General features: G+C 41.3%; 1 protein-coding gene across 1 annotated transcript in view; it reads right to left on the bottom strand.

Annotated features, from left to right (window-relative positions):
- Positions 1-1109: 1109 nt before the first annotated feature.
- The window catches only part of LOC140187615 (14-3-3 protein gamma-B), a 55367-nt gene continuing 36399 nt past the window's right edge, over positions 1110-20077 (bottom strand). Inside the window, exon 2 of the mRNA XM_072243123.1 lies at positions 1110-3183. Within this exon, the coding sequence (XP_072099224.1) occupies positions 2527-3183 (657 nt within the window). The 3' untranslated portion in view covers positions 1110-2526. The remainder of the gene's footprint in view (positions 3184-20077) is intronic.

Raw genomic sequence — 20077 nt, 5'->3', positions numbered from 1 at the left:
GTACTCAAAGCCATTCTAAAGGGAAGATCCTAGTTCAATGGCAAGGCACAAAGCACCCATATTGTCAGGTGGAGAAAGATTTGCTCTCAGGAAATGTGGCAGTCAATTTGCACACCAAAACATCCATAAAGTATCCACAATGAAGTGGCTCTGTTGGCATTGGCTGAGAGATGAACATTGGTGTCATCAGAATTCTGACATTTTTGGAAGAATTATTAATCAATTCTACTTTGCTTGGTAGACATTTTTACTTTGCAGCCAGTGCACATCAATTCCTATGACCAAGTCCTGATGCAGGTTCAAGCCACAAACCTGAGATAGAATTTCCAGCAAACACTTATCCCAATATCATCTTTTAGGCAGCGTAAAGAGGGACCTTAGACACCTGCAAGACTCATGCTCTAGGGATCTTCATGCTTATGAGTGCTGTGCAGCCCTTACAAGGTTTGTAATGTACGTTCATAGTTATCCATCTCAGTGAAAAATGAGGACACATTAAGTGGCTCCAATCATTGACTAGGAATTCAGTTTTCCTGATATCATCCATCACTGGAGCTGGTCCTCACATGCCTTAATAAACAAAGAACCTTTTAAATTTGATGGATATTTGGTGATTCTGCCCCTTACTTCTTTCCCCTTACTGGTTTTTCACCTGGAACCTACCAGCCTTCTCCTTCCCATCCTCCCCCCACCTTCTTTATAGGGCCTCTGCCACTTCCCTCTTCAGTCCTGACGAAGGGTCTCGACCCAAAACGTTGATTGATCATTTCCACAGATGCTGCCCGACCTGCTGAGTTCCTCCAGCGTGTTGTGGTGTTTCTGCCCATCTTTGACCAGAAGTGAAAGCATGAGGAAAAATTCCCCCAAACAGTTCCATACCTTTTCATATCAAAATTAGTTCCCCGTTCTGTGTGTTATTTGCATGCTAGACAACAGCCTCCCCTCCTTCTCCAGCATCACTCCCTAGACCACGGATAACCAACCTGGAGAGCAGACACCTTGCTTAATGGCATTGGTCCATGGCATAAGGAAAGGTTGGGACCCTCTGCCCTAGACTCAGTTCCTTCTGAACACTTCAGGACAAAATGAAGTAGACAGAACTCTACATAAGCAGAAGAACTGATTTGCGATTTTATTAGCCTGTGTGCGACTGCTACATAATGACTCACATTCAAGATATTCCATCACCGATAAAATTGCCAAGGAATGGTCCATGTGTGGAAGGGTTTCCCCACAGATACACTGGGTTGGAGATAAAATAATCAAGTCACTTGCTCAAACTGTAAGAGTTCACTGCATAACATGACAAAAGCACAAACAGAAGCCTCATACTAACAAGTTCTGGTAAAAGCTCCTACACTGTAATAATTTCACTATAACAAAACACCAGACATCAAGATTAAGCTAGAACACTGGTGCTTTCAACAAGTCAATTACATAATTGCATGTCACTATAGTAACGTCCATAACAGACCAATCAACTGTTACGATCATTTGGGTAGAGCGTACTCCAGCAAATCAGTTACATATGAAGACTAGTATTTTTGCCATTAGAATACATCACATCTATAAGTTAATAAATCTGAGCTACTGTTTAAATACATCACCAGCATGCACAATATTGAAGCATAATAATCATATTACACTTGATAAGACAGCATAATAGGCAAGTGCATCTCTTTTAAAAAAAACAAATAAGCTGCTTGAAGATCAATTCCCATTATTTTTCTTTTTATGAAATCTGCCCTCGATTCGGCCTGACCCAAAAAAATGATCCTGTGTTTCCAGTAACATGCAGAGGGGTCCAAGTAGCAAGAAGACTTATCTCTGGTCTCAAATGCCACCAGTTAAACAATGGTGGGATCATAACAGCCAATTGGCCAACATGGGTTTCCTATAATCATAAAAGGCACAAGTCCTTCCAAAAAAAGTGATGTATCTACCAGTGGTTTTAAACTAGGCCGTGATGCTGGTAGATCAGTTTTGTTTTAGATCCAGTTACTTTTTATATCTCAAAGTTTTGTGTTTGCAGGTCACCATTTCAGAACTTGAGCCATAATCAATTTCTAATTTAGGGAAGGGTAAGCCCAGGAATTCATCTATGGCTTTATAAATTAGATGTTTTTTTTTTAAATAGGTAAACTGAAATAAATTATTTTATACTGTATTGTTAATACTTGATTTTTTTCCCCCCCAAAAGAATGGAGGTTACTGAAACCACAAGAGTATTTTTTTGTGCAGACCTCATCATTCAAGTTTTACGTCTGCCTAGCTTTACGTTAAATGAAACAACTCCACTTATTTAACTACAGAACAGTCCAAATGCCAGTGTGTGGCTCCCACTCCGAACCAGCACGGCCAAGTCTGACTTTCCGCTAGTGGTGTTTTGGCAAATGTCGAAGAGGCGTCAACAGGGCGGAGAGTGAGGGGAGGGGGTAACCAGAAGCTCTCCCTCCCCCACCCCAAGTGGAAAAAAAAAGACTGCGGTCGCAGCTGCAGCAGCCAGTTTCCCCCTCCCCCCAGGGCTTAATTGTTCCCTTCCCCTCCTTCGTCGTCCTGCTGGTCGCTTGTCCAGAGTGTCAGATTGTCGCGGAGAAGCTGCATGATGAGAGTCGAGTCCTTGTAGGAGTCCTCGTTGAGGGTGTCGAGCTCAGCGATGGCATCATCGAAGGCGGTCTTGGCCAAATGGCAGGCCTGCTCAGGAGCATTCTGGATCTCGTAGTAGAAGACAGAGTAGTTGAGGGCCAGGCCCAGTCGGATGGGGTGTGTAGGCTGCATGTGCTCCTTGCTGATCTCGTGAGCCTCGCCGTATGCCTTCTCTGAGGACTCCACCACTGTGGCACGCTTCTCACCAGACGCCACCTCGGCAAGGTAGCGGTAATAGTCTCCCTTCATCTTTAGGTAGAAGACCTTGCTCTCATACTGTGTGTCGCTGCAGTTTTTGATCAGGTAATTGTCTAAGAGGTTGAGCACATCTTGGCACACAGATTCCAGCTCCTTTTCTATCTTCTCCCTGTAGGCCCGCACCATCTCAATTTTCTTCTCGTTACCGTCTGCAGAGGTCTTTTGCTCGATGCTGCTAATCACCCTCCAGGATGAACGCCTTGCCCCTACCACATTTTTGTAAGCAACAGACAGGAGATTCCTTTCTTCATTGGAAAGGGCTTCGTTCAGTTCTGTTACCTGTTGTGAAGAAACAAATGATCCAACATTAGACAGGAGCAAATAAGGAAAATCCACATCACCTTTGAAACAATTGTAAGCTGAGGATATGGATCTAAGTAAAATACCAAAAAACTGCAGATACTGGAAATCTGAAACAAAATGTTGGCAAGACCAAGCAGGCTGGGAAGCATCTGTGAAGAGGGGGATCAGAATTAATGTTTCTGGTCAAGGATGAGAGAGAGAGAGAGAATGAGAGCGAGAGAGAGAATGAGAGAGAGAGAGAGAGAATGAGAGAGAGAGAGAGAGAATGAGAGAGAGAGAGAGAATGAGAGAGAGAGAGAGAATGAGAGAGAGAGAATGAGAGAGAGAGAATAAGAGAGACAGACAGACACACACACACAAACTAATGTAATATTATAATATTAACTCAATCCACCTAACTTTGGTCTGACCTGTTAGGCATTTTCAACAGCTGTACATTTCAGAACTTTTGCATTATTTTACTTTTCTCTTTTGCTTCCACAGCAAGGCGACTTTGAGCTTTATCCTACCGGGTGGTATTTGCTTTGTTCCCTTTTCCTCTTTGCAACGTGAAACTAATTGGTTTTACTTCCCCCGATCTGAGAGTGTCTTGAATCTGAAGCGTTAATTTCATTTCTCGATCCATATGCTACTTGACCAGCTGTGTGCATTCAACCTTTACATTCCTGACGGATTTAAGACAAAGCAAAATCCATAGGGTGACAGAGACAATATTTTAAAGCCACAACTCGATATGGATCTGGCATTCATGGCCCTGACTGGATAGATATGGATAAAGTCTTGAAAGCATGGTTAAGCAGAAAAACAATGATACTGAGATTAATGGAATAGCTTTGTCTGAGAGCTGCCCCAGGGACAATAAGATAAACGACTCCTTTGGTTGTGGCTCACTTAATTGAGCAACTCCAATCCACCGGGCAAGTTGGGCATAACGTCGTAATTTCTACCAGCTGAGGTTGGAGAGAAAATGCAGCTGAAGCACAGCCAATTTTAACTAGATTCGAGTTCCTATATGACAGCATTGCTGCGTCTGGCTACAAAGAAATATCTTTCCACAGAAATGAGTAAAAATTCATTGTGATAAAAACATCGATTATTCTTTTTCATGTTTATTATGATGCAGCGCATATAGAAGATAAACAACGCTAATTTTCATTTCACTCTGACACTAATTTGAAATGTCAGTGCTATTGCTGAGAATTCTGTGGTCAGGCACACCTGTGTCATCTCTTATCTTAAACCTTACAACTTTGTTTTCTTTAATTACCAGATCCTGGCCAAGTTTTACCCACGCCAATAAAGTCAATCTTTGGAGGACGTGTGACTTGTGGGATACATCCATAGTGAAAGCATTAAATTTCTTACTGTTAAAGAGTCCTATTGAAAATATAGCACAAGGCAACCCAGCTTACTTTCACCTCTGGATGCATCTCCTAACGTGCCCACCTTCAATGGAAATAAGATTCTGGCAGAAGGCACGATGTTACTTTTAGCTTTTCCCAATGTTATGAAAAGGCGTCCGAATCTTTGTGTATACATTTAAATCCTGCACAATCCATGGCTAGAACGTCACCGCAGCCATTAACTGCAAAGCTACTGAAGTTTCAAACGCTGTGTTCAATGGGCTACAGTTCTCTTCTAACTTGAAACTAACACGAGATGGACATTTTATATAAAATGTAGATAGAGTCTCTCAAGCTTGTTTTTGCCATTTATTAAGGTCATAGTTGATCTGATATTGGTTCTGTTAGTTTCCTAAGCAATCCCCAAAACCCTTGATTCCAACTAATCTCCAATGTACTGCATGTCTCAGCATCAATAGCTCTCTAGGTTAGAGATTTTCACAGTTTAAATGATATTCTTCCTTATCTTGCTTAAGTGGTAAATCCTCTTTCACCATGTCACCTGACTGATTCTGAAACAAATATATAAATACAGGGATTTTTGTTGTAGGTTTATTAAAGTCTTGAAATACAATTTTTCCTTGGCAATTGCCAATATTGATTAACAGCTCATATGAAAGTGCTAGAGAAGCTTTAATTGACGTAAGCCTCCCTAACCAATTGCTGCATGTATATTTTAAAGCAATGCAGCAGATATGACCACAGGGCCCAGACCCCACATCTAGAGAAGAGGAAGCATTATGATTTCAGTTATAGGTCTAATTAGTTATCTTTATCAGTCCTACTACCCAGGACATTAAATATACTAATCACAAAACTGGAAGCCAAGTTAATCCAGTTGTGTGGCTGGCTATTAATTCAAATGCTAATCCAGATCCCAATTGTTTTTTTTTAAAAATGAAAAATAAGTAACTTGTTTTCTCAACACTCACAGGACACGTGCAACATTTAAAAAAATCTGTCAGGAATAAGAAAGATAGTTTGCATGTCAACTTATTAAATAAATCTTCCCTTGTTCTACCTCCCACCCGCCCCGAGCTTCCCCAAATAGTGGCAGTTATTTGACCTGAAATGTGAAAACATAAAAATACATTTATCTGTACTGTGTATTAAGTGTTTTCTGTTGAAGAAGGTGGAATCAGGTAGAGAAAATGGTAAGTCAGAAGATCAAGATCATATTTGATTGTTTTAATACGTGTTGCTAGATTAGTGATTCTTCTATTCAAAGAGTTCATTATTTCCCTCTCTGGAAGATGCTGCGTACAGGACTTGGGAATGAATAACTCATCAAGATGTACAATCTCAGTGTTTGTTGAATAATTACAAGAAAAATAATGAGTACTGCAGTACGAGGGGTGATTGATAAGTTCGTGGCCTACGGTAGAAGTCAATTTTAGAACACCTAGCACATTTATTTTTTGCTACATTTACACACTCAGTCCAGCGGTCGTGGAGCATATGGATCCGTTCCTTGTAAAGGTCGGCATCTTGGACCTCTAGAAAGTGGTCCACAGCAGCGGTGATTGATAAGTTCACGACCTAAAGTAGAAGGAGATGAGGAGAAACTTCAAACTTTCTGCATTTTCACTGGAACTGCACGTGCATGTAACGAGAGCTGTATAACTCTTCTCCTTCTACCTCAGGCCACGAACTTATCGATCACCCTGCTGTGGACCATTTCTACAAAAAAGGGACTCATATGCTCCACGACCATTGGACTAAGTGTGTACATGTAGGAGGGGACTATGTTGAAAAATAAATGTGCTAGGTTTCCTACAATTGACTCCTTCTACCTTAGGCCATGAACTTATCAATCACCTCTTGTATTGGTTCATTAACTTCGAATTACAGAACTTATTTTGCAATGTTGGCTGCAATGCATCTTGACAAAATCATTCCTGAAAAGTATCAGGGAGTTCATTCAGATGGGCACACTCTCTTATGACTTGGCATAGCCAGTAGCTTTATGGTGAGGCAATTACATTTGAAGAGTTAATATTCAACTCATGTACAACTATTAATTTTGTCTTTCTATTTCTCATTTCAACAAATGGCAACCAACCAGCTGTGGAATAGGTTGTAATGTGGACAGTTGGCTGTGGATAACCACACAGTAATGTGATCAGAACCAACATCGGAATGTGATGGCTACTGGTTGCACTGACATCGCATTGGAGATGAACAGAACCAGAATACACATATGTGACTACAAGGAGCTGATCAATATTAAGTGATAGCAACCAAAGGCAAATTTCCAAATCTTTCTCCTATCCCACCATACAATCTTACAAGAAATGTGACCACCTGGTCAATGTGGTCCGTGACAGTCCTAAGATGAGTTTACCCTTTGACTGATCGTCCCAACAGCCTGCCTTTCTTTGTTCTCCAAGTTTATTATCCAATTTCCATTTCTCACATTGCTGTTGGATCTACTTCCTTTGACCTTTCAAGCAAAGGCATTCCAGATCACAGAATTGGAGCACCTGGAAATCGGACTAAAAAAACTTGGCATGAATTAAGACTTGGATAGTAGACGGCATACAGTCTGCTCTGCCATTCCATCATGGCTGAGTTATTACCCTTCTCAGCTCCATTCTCCTCATTCTCCTACCTTCTCCACAGCCTTCGACACCCTGACTCATCAAAAATCAATCAACCTCTGCCTGCGGCAATGAATGCCACAGATTCATTATTCTCTGGTTAAAGAAATTCCTCATCTCTGTTCCAAATGGACGTCTCTGTATTCTGAGGCTGTGCCCTCTGGCCCTAGCTTCCCCTGTTGTTTTGTAACTTCAAAACAAAAACTAATTGAAAGGAAAACACGGAGAGTCCATAACAAATGTCTAACCTCGTTTCTACTTTTTTTTTGGGAGAGGGGTGCACACATCATGTGGTGGCATCATGCCATGTGTAATTTGCATATTTTTATATATATAACAACGAATTAAACAAATAATGTTTTAATATTTACATTATGCAATTATCACTGAAATATTAAATACACATTCACCACTATAGGAAACATCTTCTCCACATCCACTATTCTACGCCTTTCACTATTTGATAAATTTCAGTGCGATCCATCCATTCCGCACCCCCCGCAACTCCAGCAAGTATAGGTCCAGAGGCATGAAATGCTTCTCACATGTTAACCCTTTCATTCCTGAAATCATTCTTGGGAACCACCTCTCGACCTTCTCAAATGCCAGAACATCTTTTCACAGAAAAGGAGCCCAAATCTGCTCACGATACTTAAAAAAGCTGTCTGACTAATGTCTTATAAAGCTTCAGCACTACATTCTTAAATTTATATTCCATTCCTCTCGAAATGAATGCTAACATTGCATTTGGCTTCCTTACCTACTTAACCTACAAGTTAACCTTTACCCTGCACAAGTCCCTTTGTATCTCTGACTTTAGAACTATTTAGAAAATGGTCTATGCCTTTATTCCTACCAAATTGCATGACCATACACTTTCCGTACACTGTACTCCATTTGATACTTCTTTGCCCATTCTCCCAAAATTCTTCTGCAGAGTCCCCGTTTCTCAACACCACCTATCTTCATATCGTCTGCAAACTTCTCCACAAAGCCATTAATTCAGTCATCCAAATCAGTGACATGCAAGCACCTTGTGTCAAAGGCCTTTTGAAAATCCAAGTAAACAAGATCCACTGACCGACTTTGTCTATCCCGCTTGTTATTTCCTCAAACAATTCCAACAGATTTGTCAGGGAAGTTTTCCCCTTATAAAGATCACATCGAGTCTCCTTTAAATAAAGCAACTTCTTAGAAATGAAATAGCGTCATTGTACTCTGTTTATCAAACTGTCAGCTAGTAGAAGCAATTCTTTCCTTTCTATTCTACCAATAAAATTGTTTTATTTGTAAACAGTATTAAGTCTCCCATTAGTATCTGCTGCTCTATGGAGAGCAATCTCAGCCCCTCTACATCACTGAAGTCCATAATTTTCATTGTATTAACTCCCTTCTGCATCGTAACCACACACATCCTACATGACGTGGAACCTGAATGGAAGTAGGCACATTAGAGGACAAGGCACAGATGCCAGTAAGAATCTTTGACTCACAAATGACAAGGGACAATATATTCAAACAACAGGAATTCTGCAGATGCTGGAAATTCAAGCAACACACATCAAAGCTGCTGGTGAACGCAGCAGGCCAGGCAGCATCTCTAGGAAGAGGTGCAGTCGACGTTTCAGGCCGAGTCCTGACGAAGGGTCTCGGCCTGAAACGTCGACTGCACCTCTTCCTAGAGATGCTGCCTGGCCTGCTGCGTTCACCAGCAACTTTGATGTGTGTTGCAGGGACAATATATTGTTCCTGTTGCCGCTGTATATTCCTAATGGCCTCCTACGCATCCCTGAATTAACAAGCCTAAAATATATGTATCTGCAGAGGCGACATGAGTCCTGCTCTCAGCAAACACATCGGGATGCATGATGGAGTAATGTTGGTCTGTCAATAAAGGGTTCAATAGATTTAGTGAAAAGAAAAATCAAAACTTATAAGCAGTGGATCTATGAGTCAAAAGGCATTGAACTGTTTTGACCAAGGTATGAGTGTAATCAATTTGAACCTATGGTGTAAAACAAAAGGTCTCTCCCATTAACCAAAAAAATTATTTATTGAGATACAGTGTGGAATAGGCCCCTCCAGCCCTTTGAATCACGCCGCCCAGCGATTCCCCGATTTAAACCTAACCCAATTACAGAACAATTTACAATGACCAACTGGTACATCTTTGGACTGTGGGAGGAAACTGAAGAACCCAGAGGAAGCCTACGTGCTTATAGGGAGAACGTACATACTCCTTAAAGGCAGTGGAAATGAGCCTGGGCTGCTGGTTTGTACACCACTGTAAACCACCACGCTACTGGCTCCTAACAAACCCTAGAGCTACAGTAAATTTTAACTATTGCATATTGTACAGAAGTCAATCGCTTCCCAGTAAAGACACAGTAAATCAAAGCCAAACTACACTGCAACTTATTTATCCAGTGACCACTGCTGGCAGATGGAATAACACTCGTTTCCTCCCAGCCCCACCTCTTCCCAGTCTCTTCAGTGAATAATTTATTTCTGGGGGAGGAAAAAAAAAATGGCAAAATTCTTTGCAGCAATATTCACGGAGAAAGACGTGGACGATGAGGAGATTTGGCAGAGGTGTATTGATTTTACAGGCTATTTCAGTACCAATGAAGACCTATGGGTTTTGAGAAGCACCAAGTTGGAGATGTCCCCAAGGGCTTAATATGCCTTACTGAGGGAGTTAGAGGAGATCACAGAGGCCTTGACAGAAATGCTAAAATCCTCTAGCTACAGACAATGTCCCAGGAAACTAGATATTGGCCAATGTTGTTGTTGCTTTAAGAGTAACAGAGATAAACCAGAAAATGATAGACCAGTGAGCCTTATAATAGGGTAGTTAAATTACTGAAGTTTTACTTTTACTTGCATTTGTAAAAACATGGACATTAAGTCAACACAGCTTTGTGCAGGGTGGTCCTATCTTAGAGATTAATATTTTTTCATGAAGTGAAGACGATTGATGAGAATATGGTATTGAATGTTGTTTACCAAGTCCCTCATGGCAGGCTGGTCTGAAGATAAGAATCACATGGTACCCACAGCAAGTTGAATACAAAATAAGCTGGATATAAAAGACAAAGGAGACTGGTGCGGTGCTCCTCTGACTGGAAGTCTTGTGGTGTTCCACAAGAAACAGTGCTGGTCCTGGAGAAGAATGCAGGTGATCCAAATGTACATCTGCATTCAACACAAAAATCAGAATTCTGGACAGAGAGGAAGTTCCCAAATGATTCAGAAGCATACAGATCTGTTGGAAACTTGGGTGGGGGAAATGATCGGTGGAGTTTAATGGAAGCAAGTATAAGGAGCTTCACTGAGGTCAAGTGCAAGGCGAGAATATACAGTAAATGGCAGGACCCTCAGGCCCAACGGCACTGCAGTGGTTTGCGTGACACCATTACAGCTCGGGTTGTTCTGGAGCTCAGAGTTCAATTCCAGCACAGTCTGTACGTCGTTTCCGTGGAAAGTGTTTTCTCTCTGGATTTCTCCCATTGTCCAAAGATGTACCAGGTGGATTACAATCACGAAACCTGCTGATGCAGGAAATCCAAAGCAATACATACAAAATGGTGGGAAACTCAGGTCAGGCAGCATCCATGGAAATGAATAAACAGTCGATGTTTCAGGCCGGGACCCTTCATCAGTTGGGTTAAACAGTTATTGTAAATCGTCCTGTGATTAGGTTAGGGTTAATCGGGTTTGTCGGGCGTTGCGTGGCTCAAAGGGCCAGAGGGGCCAACTCTGCACTGTATCACTAAATAAATCAATCAGCACAATAATGGATAATGGTGGACTTGATTGCTTGTTCCTCCAAAGTACTGTTCTATGTTCAAATAAAACTTGTTAAAGCAAAGATGTGTTAAGCCCCTTTGCACAATATATGCAATTGACACAAAATATTCCACTTTCTCATTTCACTGACAATACCACACAAAACCACATTGTGTTCCAAGGACTTCCTCAACGATCCAGTTAGTAACTTCATTGCTCAGTGTGCATTGCAAACACACACCTGAAGCTGCCCAGTTCAATTGCCCAAGCCCAGAATTTGGTGGTCTTGTCCATTAATATCCTAAAGCAAACATTAGAAATCAGAAAGAAATGTCTTTAAACTTATACACTTTATTACCTTCTTTGAAAGTAAATAAGGCATAGAGAGGATTAGGTTTGGCAGCAGGATTCTGTCATGAAAAGCAAGAGTCGTCAAAGATGAATTATACCAGACTGTGCTATTCACGAGTGTTCAATAGCAGAGTCATTATCAGTTCATCACCTATTATTGCTCTCCAAAGTTATAAGGAATTAATGACATTGGTTTCTTGAGCATTTATTCCAGATATACAACAGCTGCTAAGTACCAAATTGTCAACATGATTTTTTTTTTGTTATTGCTGGAACTGGAAATACCCAAGTTAGTTGTCACACATCGCACATTTCCAACTTCAGTAACTTCTATGCCCTTTAAACTTTGGATGTATTTGATCTGTAAAGTTCACATTCCTTGTTAAGAAAATATTAAATCTTTAGGGATAAGATTTCACCACTTTAACTATGCCTTGATCTTCTTTATATTTGTCCCCAACTACCCCAAATTTATCATTTACACCAGACTGTCTTGCCTATTATTTCCTTTTTGAGAATTCAACAACTCATCCTCAAAGTCAAAGTACATACCTTTTTACCTTTTCATTTGAAAAATGAATTAATACATACATAAGCCATGGCCAGGAAGCAAAGGACTGTAATAACTCTTAACTTGCAGATTTAATATTGCAAGGGAAATATCTTGAGGCAACAAATCTGATCCCATGCCGGCAACACACACAAAATGCAGCAGGAACTCAGCAGGCCAGGCAGCATCTATGGAACGGAGTAAAGTCCACGTTTCAGGCCGAGACCCTTTCCTGATTCCATGCTGGTCTATTTGCACTTTCAAAAACTCCATGCAGAATAGAAGAAACATAAATAAAACTTATGGTGTACAGCAGCAAAAACAAATGCAGATCAACTGACTGCTTTGCAGAACTCTGTCCACAGGAGCATCTTCTAACTTTCCGTTGTTTGCCAATTCTCCATCCCACCCTGATCCGTTGGTCTTCAGCCTCCTGCACTGTTATAATGAGATCCAGTGCAAGCTTGAGGATCAGTTTCTCATCTTCACTTTGGGAAGATCACAGCCGTTTAGTCTCAGTACAATTTTAAATAACCTAATTTCTGTCTCAGTTATTCTTCTGTGACATTGGCCCTAATTATTTCACTCCCTTTTATTCCCCTTCTAACAGGCATAGAACATACAGCACAGGAACAGATCCTTCAGCCAATCATGTCTATGCTGGTCAAAATGCCAATCCAAACTAATGTTCCTGGTCAAAATAGTCCTTATCTGTTCATGTGGCTATCCAAATGTCTTTTAAACATTACTGTCGTAATTGCTTCCATCACCTCTTTAGGCAGCGTATTACAAGTGCACACCATAGTGGAAAGAAAATTGTCTTCCTGCTCTGCATTTCACATGGCCATTACTTTGTGTATATAGAACATAGAATAATACAGCACAGTACAGGCCCTTCAGCCCACAATGTTGTGCCGACCCTTAAACCCTACCTCCCATATAACCCCCCCACCTTAAATTCCTCCATATATCTGTCTAGCAGTCTCTTAAATTTCACTAGTGTATCTGCCTCCACCATTGACTCAGGCAGTGCATTCCACGCACCAACCACTGAGTAAAAAAAAACCTTCCTCTAATATCCCCCATGAACTTCCCACCCCTTACCTTAAAGCCATGTCCTCTTGTACTGAGCAGTGCTGCCCTGGGAAAGAGGTGTGCTGGCTGTCCACTCTACCTATTCCTCTTAAAATCAGAATCAGATTTAATATCACCAGCATATGTCGTAAAAGTTGTCGTCTTTGCAGCAGCGGTACAATGCAATACATGTATACTTATAAATAAGTAGTGCAAAAATAAAAATCTGAAGTAGCATTGAGGTGATGTTTGTGGGTTCAAGGCCCATTCAGAAATCGGGTGACAGAGGGGAAGAAGCGGTCGCTGAATTGCTGTGCGCGCTTCAGGCTTCTGTACCTCCTTCCTGATGGCAGCAATGAGAAGAGGGCACATCCTGGGTGACGGGGAGCCCACTGGTCCGATTGAATCATTGGCCAGATAACCTTGTTTCCAGCTCACTCTGACTCTGCCTCACAAAAGAAACCTCACCCCCCCCCCACTCTCCCTGCAGCTTAATGCACATCTTGTGGCAATTGCCCAGTTCTGAAGTGTCATCAACCTAAAACCTTAACTGATTCTTTTCCACACATGGCCTGATTACTACCAGCATTTTATTTTGTACCAATAAGTTCATCATCTACTTTATTAATGCATCATCAGATAGATTACACGTTGGTGGCACAGTAGTACTGCTTTGAGTGCGATGCCATCACAGCACCAGCTGCCAAAGGATTTTGGCCCAAAACATCAACTGTACCTTTTCCCCGCCCCCCGGCCATAGATGCTGCCTGGCCTGCTGAGTTCCTCCAGCATTGTGTGTTGCTTCCACTCTGCCACTATGTTCTCCTGGGAGAGCTTGTTTCATCCGAGTGCTCCAGTTTCCTCCCACACTCCAAAGATGTATGGGTTAGTAATTAATTGGGTCACGAGTGTATTTGGGCTGACAAAGCTCACTGGGTCAGAAGGGCCTTTTACTGTGCTGCATCTCCAAAACGAAAACTTCAGATCAGCAGCTATTTGAGCATATGCTCCAGCTGACATTCTGCAACAATGCCCATGAGTCAAGCAGTCTTTGCAATCCCTCAGTCATAGAGTACAGTACCAAGCCATTCAGCCCACCAGACCTGTAACCTATCAAGGGCTTGCTTACACTAATCCCATTATATTCTGTCCAAATTCCAATCAATTCCTCCCAGATCCTTCTAAATATTAGGGACACTTTACTGTGGCCAATTAACACATCAACCTGCACATCATTAGGGTTTGCAAGGAAGCCAGAGCCCCCATAAAACCCCACGTAGTCACAGGGAGAATATGCCCAACCCAGTTTGCTGGGGCTGAGGCTGTAGAGGATGGTTACAACACATGGCTCTGGATAAACTCATTGTTCTCTGCGTTACAATAGCAATCACTTTTAGAGTGCTAACTCAAAGTCTGACCGACACCAAGTTGTAAAACAAGGAGCTGTCTTTTAATCTGGTGAAGGAGCACGTACGTACCTTGTAGTAAACCAATGCAGTTTGAGCTCCTGTTAATGGGAGAATTAAAGTTGCAAATATATGGCAACTGCAATACAGAAAATCATTTCTTACAAACAAATCAATGTAGATTTTTTTTTGAAAATTGTTAAATATTATCTGGAATGAATTGGCCAAATGGGGTTTGCAGAAGAAACTGAAACACCTTCACACCTGCACTGCCCTTCAATAAAATCATGGCTGATCTTAATCTCGAGTGCCATTACTATACAAATCTCAATTATTGTTTACCTTAATAACTGCAAACCTCCATGGTATATTTATAGACATTTGACTGCCTCATGTTCGATACACTTAGCAACTGTCTTGGTCAGAAATTGCAAAGATCACCACCTTCTTGATGAGAAAATTCCTTTTCATCGAACTAAATAGTTCAGCCTTTATTCTATGTTCCCTAGACACATGAGCCAGGCATGAGTCAGTTCACTCTCTACCCTGCCAAGTCTCATGAGTTTTACATGAGATTTCTCATTCTTCTGAACTCCAGTAGAGAACCTGTCTGCTTAACCACCTCTCATTGGATCACAGCCCCCTCCCACCCCAAAACCAATCCGGTAAATATTAGTGACTGCCCTACAATAAGTAGTAAATCCTTCTTTCGGTAGAGATTTTCAAAACCCATAATATTGCAGTATCTTTACCGCAAGTAGAATGGATACAGAAGCCCAGCATGTAGTTGACCAAATTGCTCAAGGCATTTGCATGTTAACCTTCAGTGACTCACCTACATACCCCTGAGCAAAAACATCTTTCAATTTCTTACTACCATAGTTGTACTTTCCCATGTCCTCACCATCACTCAGCTCTCAGCAGCAAGCCTAGATACATTACACTTGGTCACAACGGTCATAAAGCACTGCAGCACATGCCAAATTTGATCTCTTGTCCAAATCCCTGATTGTCGATTGTCAACAGCTTTGGTCCCAGTAGCACTTCCTTCGGCACCCAGTAGTCACAAATCATCCAGACCAAAATGATTCACTTATTCCTACTGTCTTGCATCAGTCACAGAATATTCAATCTATGCTACTACAATATACCCCTCTTCCAAATAATCATGCTGACTTAATCTTTTATATGGCATCTTGTCAAAGGTCTTCTGCAAGTCAAAATGCATCAATCATTCCCTCCCCCCCCCCCCTTTACCAGTTACAACCTCAATCGGAACCCCATTTACCCCGTTACTGAGAACAGACCAACAGTTCTTATAAATGCCTGGTTTCTGTTGCTCTTGTTGTCTTCAGATCTGTGGGAACCAAAGAGATTTTGGCAGTGGATGCACTGGTCATTTTCACTTTCAAAACCTTGCAAGGCCCTGACTAAATAGTTAACTCAACTCTCCAAACTGTCAATGGCTAAGGTAAAATGGGCAGCAGGGAATGGTGGGACAAGTTACTGGTTGGACTGGTAACCCAGAGCCATGGACTAACCATCAAGAGTTCAAATTCCATGTTGGAATGTGGAAGTTTTTTCTTTTTAAAAAAAAAGCTCCTTTTTATAATGATAACCAAAAGAATACTGGATTGTCCTTAAAAACTAATCTGATTCACTAATGACCTTTGAGAGGAGGGAAATTGCAATGCCTGTGTATTGAAGACCATAGGAATGTAGTTGCCTCTTAGTTGTGTTCTAAAATGGATTAGGGGAAAACAGTAGTTGTATTCTTTACCCCCCCCCCCCCCCCGCCTACTTGTGTAGTCATCACAATACTGCAGCTTCTGAAGACCATTGTTTCCCCCAGTTTACCATCCAGGTATAGACCGTGGAATGGTTATGTGGTAAAGAACCAATATGCCATGTGGGGGAAGGAAGAAATTTAGTCTTGTGCATACAATTCAGAAACATTTGAGAGAAACTTTCAGTTTTAAAGAATAGTTTTATCCACACCACATTTCTTATCCTGCCCCACCCCACCAAGCCTCTGCAAAAAATTTGTAAAATGACTCCAAGGACTCATGTTTGTGATGCCTCTTGAAAAAAAGTGAACACACATTTAATCTTTTCTCTATGAGTTGGGTAAGTGTGTAGAAGAGCTTTTGGGAGCAGTGCATTGTATCCGATAGGAAACTGCCTTTTATCCCCCCAAACATAATGATCAATAACCAGGAAAGAAGAAAATATATTTAGATAATTTATATAGTACTTGCTTTGATCTGCAGTCTTTAAAGCCAATGATTTTCTTTTGAAGTACAGTCATCCCTGCAGTGTGGGTAAACATTGCAGTTACTTAGTGGGACTGAGCTGCCAGGCTTTTGTCGCAGTGCTGTGGTGGGGAGACACAGGCTAGTTCTCCACATCTGACCTTGACATTCATTCTGTAGCAAACTACTATATTAATAATAATTAACTATGTAAGCAAATGAACTACCTTTTCAGGAGACAAAGATCTTTTCCTGGCTTAAAGCTTCAACAGACTCCATGTTAGTGGGCATTTTTCATATTATCTAATATTACAACCTCAGACATATCCATAATCATCGGATGACATTAGTAATATGGAATTGAACATTCAATCTGCTTTAATGTGGATCAAGGGATAAACATTGGCTGAGAAACAGAACTCTGCTCTTTGAAGCAGAACCAAGTGATACCTCAAACCCAAAGAGAGCACCACAGTGGCCATTTTAAAGTCTCCTTTGAAGAAAGGTCTAGACTTGAGACCCATCCTTGGCTATTAATGGTTAAATTCCTGGAAGCAAAGTTAATCTCAAAACCTCTCACTAAGTGACAAGAGCAATAATGATCCATCCCTTAAAATGCATTTTGATTCCACAAAGAAAAAAACAATGCCCTTTTATAGCAACACATACATACACACAAATACTGAACAAACTCAGCAGGCCAGTCAGCATCTATGGAAAATAGCATTGTCAACGTTTTGGGCCAAGATCCTTGGGCAGGATTTGTTTGTGATTGAACGCTCCCTTATAATTGGAAACCTCTACTGTTGCAGAGCAGAAGCCACCAATTCTCACATAATTTGTATATGCACGATATACACTGCTGACATCAGGACACCTGATAACCTTGCTTCTTCCTGGCATCTACCATGGAATCAAATTTTCCCTCCTTGGCTTTTTAAGCCAATTTTTGGAGGGGGATTGATGTCCTTCCTTACAGAGGATGGACATTTGCTCCCCATCCATTAGCATTCTCCCAAATCTTTATCTAAATATTCATTGAAAATTTATTCAAGGTAAAACTAATTGATTTCTTATTGCTTGCCTGATTTTGTCTCGTGCTGGCAACCAACACACAAGTCACAAGTTACCCATCATCCCAATAAAGTTTTTAAGCTGCCTACTTATTGATGTCTGGCAATACAACCTTCTGTATCTTTCTCACCAAGGAGTCTGCATTTAACTACATTGTTAACCGGACCAATCTGGAGTTTCCTCTTGAAGTTCTGTTTCATTCGTTTTGTATGTGGGTCATTGGTCTTATTTCTAATCATGTTTTAGTGATCTTATAAATAATTAATTGCAAAAACTATTGGGGATCACTGAGCACAAGACAAAATGGTGTGAAGTACTTGGTAAGATACAACCTCCCAGAACCAGCAGTCAAATGCCAAGAGGACACTGCAAACACCTCTGCCAAAGCTCACTCACTGCAAGCCGGGTAGAAGACACATGAGAGGCTTGTGAATGCGTTTCAACATTTTAGCTGAATTTTGCAACTTCAGAGCATTCTCAGTTTTATTTCAGTAGTCAGTCTGAAATTATCTGGCCAATTTTTAATGCAGTCCTGGAAATTTCACCTGGGAATATTCAAACTGCTCTAAAGGTGAAATTAAGACAGTGGAGCCCAGTTAGAAATAGTCAAGTTGAACATTTACCTTGTCCTTCTCCACACCCGTCACCTTTCTATACATCCATGGCACTAAACAGTTGCTATCACCTTACACAGAACCAATAAAATCAAAATATTTCAAAGGACAACAAACACCCATAGTACTTTGATCCACGATGAACAATAGTCAAAGGCACATTTATAGAACTCCAGTACAAATATCACTTAGTAATTGTTTGAAGGTTGAGTGATTGTTTTATTATTTACTGGATGAAGTCATCTCTGATAAGACAGCATTTACTAATTTATCCTTCTCTGCCAACAAGGTGGATGGCAGCAAATTGCAGCCTTGAATTGTTAAACAAGAGATTGTGCACCTGCCAGATTCCCTTCCTCCAACTTCTTATTCTAACTTTTGCCCCATTCCCTTCCAGTCTCGTTGACTGTTTGTTCCCCTCCATAGATGCTGTCTGGCTTGCTGAGTTCATCCAGCATTTTGTGTATGATTTTGCTGAGTTGCTGCAGTCTCTCTGAAGGTGCTTGTATAACACTGTCAGATGGGGAGCCCCAAGATTTATAGCCAACACTGAAGGAAACTCCATTTCCATGTCACGAGGGTGAGCTGGGATGGGGGTGGCTACAAGATAACATTACCAAGTACTCTGCTACCTTAAAGGGAGAGGTCATACGTTTGGTTCTGGTTGAGTGGAGTTTCTTTTAATGGTCACCCCCCCCCCCCAATGATTAGAAAGGAATGACATTCATGAAGGAACTGCAGATAGTTGGGGTAAGAGTTACTGAATGTCAATCTCAGCCCAAAGCAGGACTTTCTCACGGCTTTGTGACTGAGACGATTGACATGCAGCAATTAGAATCATCTTCCATTCATGTCAAGAACCTCAGCTCATGTAGAATTTTACTCTCAAATCCCATGGACTTCTGTTTCACAGGGCTACATGGAGTAATGCTTCCTTGACACGTCTCACACCCCTCTGGAATTTGGATCCTGCCTACCTTCCAACGAATGCTTTCTGGAACGTTGTGGAACCTCACGGGCCAACAGCAAGTGATTTAACATCTATTATTTTCTGATGTATTCTGGTGGGATTTCAATTATCTGCCCTGCTTTTTGTGTGGACAAGTTATAGCTGTCCACTTGTCCACATTACCAGGGAAATGCCAGTGTTGGAAGAGCTCGTAGGGAGGTGTGGAATACAAATCACTGGCACTGCAGCCAGGTTGTTGCCCGGTCCAATGGATTTTGTGTATCCATTGCCCTTGGTTGGTTATCACAGACTGAAGACTAGTTTTCATTTTGCTGGGGAGACAGAAGGCAAAACCAAAAAGGACCATTACCGTGTGTTGGCTAAAGGTGCTTTGGCACCCATCTACTAGGTTTATTCTCGGATCTACTTTCTCAACTATCTATTTAAAATCCTTGCCATCACTGATTCCTCAGAGTTCTTTATCCATTTACTGGGGGGGGAATTACTCTGCTGCAGAGCTCAGAGCTATAAACCTGAACAGTTTGGTGTTCAGCCACTTATGTCAGGTTAGCAGCTTATTTCTAAATACAGATACTTCTCATTATGTGGCCCACTAAACTCCTTATGAAGAGTTGGACTCCAGCTTGATATTAATGGCATCATTAAATGAGGGATATGCAGGATTACAGGGCATGTAGATTGTGGTGGAATGATACATTCAACTGACAACCTCAATCAACACCAAGGCGGTTTACAAGAAGGGGATGAGCAGACTATTTACTAAGGAAGCTCAGATACTTCAATGTGT

This window comes from Mobula birostris, chromosome 25 (genome assembly GCF_030028105.1).
Source record: "Mobula birostris isolate sMobBir1 chromosome 25, sMobBir1.hap1, whole genome shotgun sequence".
Taxonomy (NCBI): Eukaryota; Metazoa; Chordata; class Chondrichthyes; order Myliobatiformes; family Myliobatidae; genus Mobula; species Mobula birostris.
The sequence above is the reverse complement of the archived record's forward strand: the minus strand, read 5'-3'. Positions and strand labels throughout refer to the sequence as shown.